We start from the raw sequence: 9120 nt of genomic DNA on the forward strand, positions 1-9120 counted from the left end.
AAAGCAGGCAGAATACTGCGAGGCATACGGAATTATTGCTATCGCAATATTAAAACTATCCCAGCCACCAATGAACTTCACACTTACATCTTGGGCCACACAACAAGTGCCGTGTTCCTCACGGGAAAACCGCCTACACAGAAAAAAACATAACCATCTCTTTTGGTTACTAAATGGTAGAGATTCATGTTGATTATCACCACATTAGAGCATTTTTTTTCTGTGCAGCCAGCAGCTAATCTGGGAAGTTCGTGAAGTGGAAAATTTTGCATTCGAAGGGCGACGAAGACGAAGACTAAGACCAAAAGTCCCCGGCTCAGTTACACGGGTTGTTGATCCCACAAAAGACGGCGAAAGCAATTTTCGAACCTACAACATTGCAAAATTGTTTCGCAATCGCCACAAGCCAAAAAGATCATTTAATCAGAATTAGGTTTAATAACAACCAGAGTTTTAATCAAACTGGGCGTTTCGATATTGGACAATTGGACAATTGGTAGTTAGGTGGTTTGGTGTTTTGGTGGCGGGATACCAGATTACGCAACCAGGAGGAAGAGTTGCAAGTGGAAGATATCGCTTTCAGCGGAACCACAGATATCAAATGACATCGGGGCGGCTTCTTCTTATATATGCCCATGGCGTCAGGGCCACTGCAAGCATTTGCAACAGACAACCATATTGAGCAGCATGTTCAGGTTTATTCACCTCGACATCCTGGTCAGCCTGTTTGGCTGTTTTGCATTGATGCGGGCACAGCACCAGCAGCAATCCCACCAGCAGGAGCTTTCGGGGCTACAACTCCACCATCCCCCGTGGCTGTACTCGATGCCCTGGCGACCTTTGATCCTGCCCACAGCTAGCCCTTTGCCTTCCTTGGCGGCGCTGGCTCAACTGAGTCCTGGCTACACGGGTCCGCAGACCTTTCCTCCAGATGCACAACAGGACCAACGATCACAAACGCAGCAATATCCGCAGCAGCAACAGGCGCAGCAATATCCGCAACAGCAACAGACGCAGCAATATCCGCAACAGCAGCAATATCAGCAGTATCAGCAATATCCGCAACAGCAGCAATATCAGCAACATCAGCTGCCTCAGCAATACCAGCAGGCAAATCCGGTGCAGTTCCAGCATCCGTCCGTCCTGGTGGGCTTATTCACTGCCCAACTGCAGGCCCCGCCGTTGGCAGCTCCTCCTCCACAGGCAGGTCACTTCAGCCTGCCCTTCAGGCCCTCCCCCTTCGCCGGGTACACGGATGACGTAGATGAAGAGGTAGCCCAGGGGCATGGAAACGCTATACAACAGCAAACGGCCCAGCAGGAACTGGAGGAAGCGCCCTTCCATGACCATGCCTATAATAAGCCAGTGGCGGAGGGTTCCGAGCAGCCAAGGGGCTACGTCTACTTAGCGCCCAGTAATGCCTATAATCTCGTAAGAACTTAAAGAAGTTAAAGCAAAAGAACCCATTTGCTAATTCATAAGTCATTGCATACCAAATATCAATCATTACTCGTAGGCTTGCATGAATTCTAACGAAAAAACCCAGAAACTGTAATGTGAAGTAAAGTCAGGCTCTGCAAATGAGATTTTGTGGAGTTGTAAGTGTAACAAATATGTTTTCACTCTCCGGGGTACCCAGCCCAAGTCCAAGTCCAAATCCGAGTGCCAGGTTCATTTCCCATGGTAAATTCGAGCGCAGCTTCGAGTCTGGGTAATGAAATGCCGGGGATGACTCGCCCACTCTGGGAGGCCGCTGTCTATGAAGGCGGCCGTCTTTTGCCATGGGCGGGCTGTGTTTTTGTGCTGCTATATCTGGCAATTTGTTGCCACTCTCAAATGCCTCAATTACAATCGTCTCGCACAAGTCGCAAATCGGTGAAATTATAACTCGATCGACGTGGCAGGTGTGACCTTGGCAAGCTTAGCGGATTGCGCAACTGTCTGCAGGGCGGAGTCTTAGCGGCTGGCGGGCAATTACTTCAACTAAAGCCTCTGCCGTGGCACACAACTGTTGGCCAAAGAAACGAGCCCAGATGAGTACGAAATGCCACTCACAGCGTTTACCAGTCGAAAGTCAAGAAATATGTATATCTTGTATACCATACAACAAACCAATGAGTTCTATGAAGAGCGGTAATATCCCAAAACGGGAACTAACCCGATCTGTAATGGAGTTCTTAGGTACTCTTTTCTACAAGTACGGACTTGAACACCACTGCTACGTAGAACTGCGCTTGAGGGTCGTCAGACGCCACAAGCCACACCAGCAAGGTGCACATCATTTATCTTCCATGGTCACGGGCTGTATGCAGATGTATCGCAAAGGTTTCGGGCCAAGTCCATTAGTAACCATGGATTACGGGTGCCGAAGGGATGGAGGGGGGGTCGGGGTCGGGGTCAAAGGGGCACTAACAGACCTCAAACTATTGCCAAATCATCATCATCCACGGCAGAGACCCGAATTAAGATCCCGAACGGTAGCAAAACAAATCGCTTTTCGAATTCCGAAAAAAATTCGCGCACCTGGGAAAACAGCAACAATTACGAGGCGAAGTAAGGTGCAAAAGGGAGGCGCAAGAAGCGGAAAAAGGGGAAGAGGGGGAAACCAGAAGAGAAAAAGGCGGGTTGCTGTAAATTAAATGCAATTTACGCACAAACTAAGGTGCTTTTGGGAAATGTAAGTGAGCCAACAGAGGAGGAGGCAGCGCACACATGAACATAAATACAACAGGGCCAAAATGGCAAGTTGGCAAGGGGCGTGGTGATGCAGACATGTGATTTTACAAAGTGTCACTTGAACTTGAGTAACGCTGTCAAGTCCGTAACACTGGCACAGTGGGCAAAAATGGTACTGTGCATCAAATATTAAGGAGCCCAATAATATCATAATTGTTATATAACATAATAAATATCGTATATCGAACATCAAAAGCTGTAAATATTTATCTAAAACGGACTCACTTTGTTTTGCTCAGGATCCACAGACGATGCTCTTCTCTTTCCACAAATTATCGACACTTTGCCATCACTAGGTGCTTAATCGCACACTCCTTTTGCGCCTTTCGCTGCAGCAGCTTGCTTCTGCACGGCGGAAAGGGGAACAGAGGCGAGAACCGTTATGTTTCACAAGCCTTGAACAAGGTGTAAATGCGCACGCACTTTTTCATATTTCAGTCACAAATACACAATTATAATACACAAATATCCCTGGATTGAAATGAAAACCGAAATCATTGGCGCACTTCTTGGGAGCCCCAAAATATGAGCGCCGATTGCAAATGAAATTAACCGAAGCGAGGACCTAGAACCGTTATATTCCGCAAGTCGCCAATAACTTATAAATGCGTAATTATCACTATTGCAGCTAAAACTTGTACAAATTCCGGGTTTAACGCCGATTTAAGTAAATCCTTTTATTTCTGGCACACTTTCCGGGAGCCTTAAATTTGAAGTTGCGCACGCCGATCGCAAATGAAACTGACCGCAGCGAGAGCTTCGCTCGCCGCCCGAAAGAAGAAGAGTTGTGTGTGAGAGCGGGAGAGAGCAAGGATGTCGTTACAGTTTGAGAACATTAGGAACAGTGGAGGTGCAACAGTTTCAAGACTCGGAACAACCCAAATCCTTTTGCGAACTGTATTTTTGAAGCAATATAAAAAAAGGGCTTTAACTAGAGCCGGAATATACCTTAGATTTTTAATTCTAATTATAATTTTACTAATTTGTATTCCACACCATGGAATATGTATGCACAGGTGTATTTGACCCACTGTGCGCAAACGAAACTGAGAGTGAGTGAATGAATAAAAGACTGCAGCGCAGTCGGCGTCGGCGGCACACAAGAAATACCGTTGCTTTTCGCGTGCGTGTGCGTGAGAGCGACCAAAAGAGAATGCCAAGAGAGTAGCGTAAACGGGCAAAGGCAGAGGCAGTGGCTTCTATAAAATGTATAAAAGGGTCGGCACTAACAGAGGTCGTCAACATAACGCCAACGGCAGCGAATAGAGTCGCGTCTCGTTCTTTACTGCGGATCCAACGAGAGGAACAAGGATAGCCATACACGATCGCAAGGATAACCGTTAAGCCGTTCACTTTTTTTTCCCGTGATTTTTGTTGTGTTTTGAGCATGAAACTACCGTTGGCTTGCGCCTCGCTAAGCTGCTGCTTCTTCTTGCTGGCAGCCGCCTCATCTTCCCCAGCTTCCGATGCTGCTTCCTCAGTGCCCGCATCCGCCTCCGCTTCAGCTCCAACCCCGGCTCCGGCATCCTCCTCCGCCAAGCCAAAAAGAGATGCTGGCCTGAGCTTCGGCGGAATATCCAACTATCACGGCCCCTCCCACAAATATCTGCCGCCCGCCTACGAGAGTCACCTGAACCTGGGCAGCTTCCATGGAAGCCCCTTGGGCTCGGCGGGCTACTCCGATTACCCCAGCCACTTCAAGGGCGAGAGTAGTTACGGACACCACTTCGCACACGGACACTCCGGCAGCCACGGCTACGCCAGCTCCAGCGGCCACGGAAGACCGCATCACTACAGCGCTGGAGTTAGTGGAGGGCCCAAAATCGAAACCTACATCGTTCAGACAGGTGGTGCCTCGAGTGCCGGACACAATTACCACGGTCAGGGACATGGCATCAGTCACGGGATCAGTCATGGAGTCAGCCATGGAATCAGTCACGGCCTGAGTCACGGGCATGGATCTGGCTTGACCTTCAAGTACGCACCATCCACCAGTGGAGCTTACCTCAATCTCCTTGGGAACGAACACAAAACCAGCACATATGTGGTGGCTAATCCCGAGTACGCCGGCCACAGTCACGGATCCAGGGGCAGTGCTCACGGCATTGGCTACGGATCGGGACCAGCTGCGCACAGACCCAGCTACGGTGGCCACCTACAGAGCCACGGCTATGGCAGCGGCTTTGGCCATGGCCCCAGCCATCAGATCGCCCATGAAGCAGTCAGCCACGGACCCAGCCACGGTCTGGACCACGGTCTGGATCACAGTCTGGAGCATGCCTTGGAGCACGGTCTGAGCCACGCCCTGGGATTGGGTCACTCCTCGGGCGGACAGTTTGCGCAGCACCCGCTGCCGCAGCCGCAGCCGGCGGAAGAGCATTCTGGGTACTCCTACGATGCGCCCGCCACGCCCTTTGGAAAGGGAGTGCCCCTGAGCAGTTACGGTGTGCCACTCATACCCGGCTACGATCATCACCAGGAGTCGCTGCCGGAGCCAGTGCAAGTGCAGGTGCTGGAGCAGGAGCAGAAGGGCGATCGGGAGCAGGAGCGGGAGACACCGGTCTATGCCCTGGGCCACAAGGGACTGGGCCACTTCACTTACACAGCCAGCAAGCCACAGGCCCTCCACACCGACGTCCTCAGCTCTGCCCACCACGCCACGCAGTCCGGAGCACCCAGCCACGACCTCGACGTCTCCAAGGCGCCATTCAGGCCCAGCGCCTTCCTGGGGGCCAAGCACGAGTCCGGATCGAATTCTATTTCCGGCTACGACTACGCCACGCCGAGCTCCACGTTCCTGCAGGCACCCTCCTCGCCGGGCTACGATTACCAGGCTCCGGCGCAGCTCTACGGACCCCCCGGCCACTCCGGCGACTCGGCCACGCCCATCTTCGAGCCGGAAGCGACCTACCTGCCTCCCGCCAGCAGCTACGGCCCAACGGCCGCGTCCGCCCACGGATACCACTAAATTATTGAACTAGTTTTAAGCTCTAGCATCCTACTTATTTTTTTATCCCTATCTACTATCGAACAATAAAACTCGAGAGATCAAAGAGATTCGGTACTTGGACAATGTGGAGAGGGGAAAGAGTATCTGCAAGTGGGATATAGAAAGTTCTATGCAGCACGAGCTGATGGGTTTTATAATAAAGTTAGGGCACTTATTAGGCCAAATGAAAATGTGTTCATTACAAAAGCGAAATGGAACTTTCTCAACTACTTCCACGTCGTGTACGGAGGCTCTCCCTGCGACGAACTGGATGGATTCCAGGCCATTGAAATGCCGCACACGTCGCAGATTTTGGCAGTTTCTCTCCGATTTGCGATTACAAATTGTTTCGATTTCGGATTTCGCTTAAAAACTGTGATTTGCATTTGATGCGTGAAACTATATCAAACTGAGGAGTGGAAGGAGGAGGGAGCGTGGGAGGAGCAGCGTTGGGAGTGGAGCGTCCAAAACGTCGCTGGAATGGCAATGAGTGCAGTTTGGATATGGAATCGGTTGGGCTGGCGCTGTCCAGGTCATCGGACAACCGGAAGGGGCAAGAAGTACAGGGAATCTACGAGATATAGATATATAGATACACTCCACAGAAAGAAGGGTTCTTGAGCTTCAAATTCGAGCCACTGGAGCAAGTGCCATCCGCTTACTCCACTTGCTTCTCCTCCCAGTTGCACCATTCACCGCCGCGTGATGGATGGTCAACGCACTGGCCGCCTCTCACTCCGCGTCCATGTTAATCATAACTTCAACTTCATCCCATTTTCCATTCCAATCTCTATCTCCGTTGCGCAATCTCTGCGGTTCGACCAGTTCGGTGGGGCATTTGATCCTTAAGTCGCTGACCTACATCAAAGTACACAGCAGCGAAAGTGAAAGGATGACAGCTTGATGGGCTCCCATCGCCTCGAATCACATCGGATTAGTGATCATGCCAGATCTCCTCCGCTCGAAGGCTCTTGGTTGACTTGACCCACGTCAAGGGGTGAACTTGAATGACTAATTCTGTGCGGAAATGGACTCATAGTTTTCCACGGTTTTCCAACCTTACGCGAACTCATTGTACTCAACTTTTTTAGACCCCTCTGAGAATGAGAGACTCTAGAGATCAAGCTGATATAGAACACTTCCTATAGCCATAGGAAGCCTCTTTGAGCAGGTTCCGGCTCGACCGTGTGTCACGACCCCTGCTGAGGAGGGAGATGCCCTCGGGCTGGGGCTGAGGTAATCCCCCAGATATGTCTGTGTTTTCGGGCAGGGTCACGCCTTATGCAAGAGCTAAGCCCCGGCGGGCAATCTTCTTTCTTTCTTTCTTGGAAGCTCAACTGTGTCGACAAGTTCAGTCAGCCACAACAATTGAAAGGCCGGCAGCAACAATAAATTAGATAGTTTCGTATGACAGTCGACAAAGGGCTCGAAATGTGACAGGTGAACAATGCAGTGGCAGTGACCAAGGAGGAGGAGGCAGAGGAGGAGGAGGAGGAGGAGCAGGGCGAGGGAAAACCTGCATTGGATGATAGATCTATTAGCCATGGAATCGAGAGCGGCGCAGGCGTGGGCCAAATTTGCTCGCACATTAACAGCGAAATGAGCCATGAAAAAGGTGTTAAATAATTTCATTTGGTCGTTATGACTGTAACCAGTTGTTAATCCCCCCCCCTTTATGTTTTCCCCGCTGCCATTCGGTTATTTATGGGCTTTACGCCTGATTTTGGTTAATTCCCAACCCACTCCATGGGCTCACTTTCTGTGGACGGCGACGGGGCTTGGGGGGCAGGTGATACCAACATTTCATTTCATTTCACATTTTTTATTAAAGTGCAAGAGCAGCAGCGACATTCACTTTTCATTCATTTCTCCGTTTCGTTGTTATTTCTTGAACGACGTCTCCGGTTCATGTTTTGCATGCGGTAATCATTTTTGCATGTTATCATTAATTTACGGCGTCCAATCATTCAGTATTCGACTTTTTCAGTACAATGCAGTGTAGATTTGATTGCAGTAGCCTACGTGTAAATATCGCTAATTATTATGCCTAATGTTTACGTTTTCATATTTACAATTACATTCGTTGATGTTTCTCTGCTTAAATAGATGTTTTCACAGTATTTCCTCACTCTTACGTACTCCTAACTATTCAATTCGAACTAACCTGATTATATATATTTCATAAATGGATATTCAATCGAAAAACTCCCTTTCCTTTTCGTTCTCTGCAGTGATGGCAGTCATATGGCCGGTTTCCGTTAGCCGCTCCTCCTGTGAATCCTCGAGGCAACCTGGGCTGCCGTAGTCGTCCTCTCCTTCCAGCCATTGGAGCTCCTCCTCCTGGGACTCTGACAGGATTCGATTCTTCGCAGCAAGGGCAGGGCTAAACTGGGGTTTTTGCCGGACAATCGGATCGTTCTGGTGGCCACTGGCCAAGCCATGGCGGATCAACTGATTGCGGCGCATATAATCCGCACCGCAGACGCAGCACACATAGGCCTTACAAATGCTGTGGACGAAGAGATGAACATCCCGGTTTTCGGGCCGCCCGAAAAGCTTGCCACAAATCGGACAGCCATAGCTCTTCTCGGCGCCATGGGACGCCAGGTGCTTCCTATAGTTTACGGGATGGCTAAAGCACGCGCTGCAGGTGTCGCAAACGAGGTTCCGTTCCTTCCGGTGGACCGTCTTCACATGCTGATCCCGCTCCCGCCGCTGCTGGAAGCGCTTCTCGCATCCGGGCTCTGGACAGGAGTGCAGGTACACCTTGCGATGGACGTTCCTCAGGTGGCACTCCCTGTTGCTGCGCTGCACAAAGCGCGCCGGGCACTCCGGACACGGATAGTTGCGCACGTCGTTGTGGGCATTCATGTGCTCCACCAGGGCGTTGTGCTTCTGGAAGACCCTTCCACAGGCCTCGCAGGCGTGCTGCGACGTGGGCGTCCGCTGTCCACGCTTCAGTCGGTGTGTGGGACGATGGGCGGCCAGCTCCTCCCTGCTGGGGAAGAGCGCTGGACAGCGTCTGCAGATGAAGGACGGAGATCCTAGGGGCGAGAAGGCACAACTGTGTATGAGCGCCATGTAAACGCAATCTAGCCAACATGTCGTGATTAAAACAGCGTTAAATGCACAAAAGTGCCGGCTTTCATTTTACCGCCTTGGCGCTGCTGGCTGCTCAGATGCAGTTCCTCGGCCTCCAGTTCCTCGCGGTTCAGGGCCAGTTGCTCATCATAGGTGCGTGGTAGTGAGGCCCCTTCATATTGTAGTTGCGCCATTTGGAAATAACTAATTCAAAAACTTATTATTTTGTGTTGTGTTTATTTTTGTTTCGCCTCCATCAAAATGTACTAACGCCTGGCAGCGGCAGCGGGAAAGTGCCTAACGCCTGCCTGCAA

At 50.6% G+C, this 9120-nt stretch overlaps 3 protein-coding genes across 4 annotated transcripts; 2 read left to right on the top strand and 1 right to left on the bottom strand.

The window, feature by feature from the left end:
* The first annotated feature begins 474 nt into the window (after positions 1-474).
* On the top strand, positions 475-1476 carry LOC6523893 (antigen LPMC-61). The gene has a single exon (XM_002099730.2). The coding sequence runs from the start codon at positions 688-690 to the stop codon at positions 1441-1443; it is 756 nt and encodes a 251-aa protein (XP_002099766.1). The 5' UTR covers positions 475-687; the 3' UTR covers positions 1444-1476.
* A 2285-nt stretch (positions 1477-3761) lies between these two features.
* LOC6523894 (hornerin) lies at positions 3762-5793 on the top strand. The gene has a single exon (XM_002099731.3). It carries the CDS (start codon positions 4124-4126, stop codon positions 5702-5704), a length of 1581 nt encoding a protein of 526 aa, XP_002099767.1. The 5' UTR covers positions 3762-4123; the 3' UTR covers positions 5705-5793.
* A 1738-nt stretch (positions 5794-7531) lies between these two features.
* On the bottom strand, positions 7532-9081 carry LOC6523895 (gastrula zinc finger protein XlCGF7.1). Of its 2 annotated transcripts, XR_001453760.3 has the most exons (3): positions 8880-9081; positions 7798-8769; positions 7532-7743 (listed from the first exon to the last, which is right to left on the bottom strand). XR_001453760.3 is itself a non-coding variant. In XM_002099732.4 (2 exons), the coding sequence occupies exons 1-2, from the start codon at positions 8998-9000 to the stop codon at positions 7919-7921; spliced, it is 972 nt and encodes a 323-aa protein (XP_002099768.1). In that variant the 5' UTR covers positions 9001-9081; the 3' UTR covers positions 7532-7918. The 2 variants fall into 2 exon arrangements, 1 of the variants encoding a protein (XP_002099768.1); XM_002099732.4 differs by having other exon boundaries at positions 7532-8769.
* Between the last annotated feature and the right edge of the window lie 39 nt (positions 9082-9120).

This window comes from Drosophila yakuba, chromosome X, assembly GCF_016746365.2.
Source record: "Drosophila yakuba strain Tai18E2 chromosome X, Prin_Dyak_Tai18E2_2.1, whole genome shotgun sequence".
In the NCBI taxonomy this organism is placed as follows: Eukaryota; Metazoa; Arthropoda; class Insecta; order Diptera; family Drosophilidae; genus Drosophila; species Drosophila yakuba.

What these genes read in the sequence shown, in the direction of transcription:
- LOC6523893 (XM_002099730.2), top strand. Translation starts at nt 688, where the DNA reads ATGTTCAGGTTTATTCACCTCGACATCCTGGTCAGCCTGTTTGGCTGT.
- LOC6523894 (XM_002099731.3), top strand. Translation starts at nt 4,124, where the DNA reads ATGAAACTACCGTTGGCTTGCGCCTCGCTAAGCTGCTGCTTCTTCTTG.
- LOC6523895 (XM_002099732.4), bottom strand. Translation starts at nt 9,000, where the DNA reads ATGGCGCAACTACAATATGAAGGGGCCTCACTACCACGCACCTATGAT. An exon ending in CAGCCAGCAGCGCCAAGGCG is followed by an intron (nt 8,770 to 8,879) that starts GTAAAATGAAAG and finishes TCTCGCCCCTAG; the next exon opens with GATCTCCGTCCTTCATCTGC.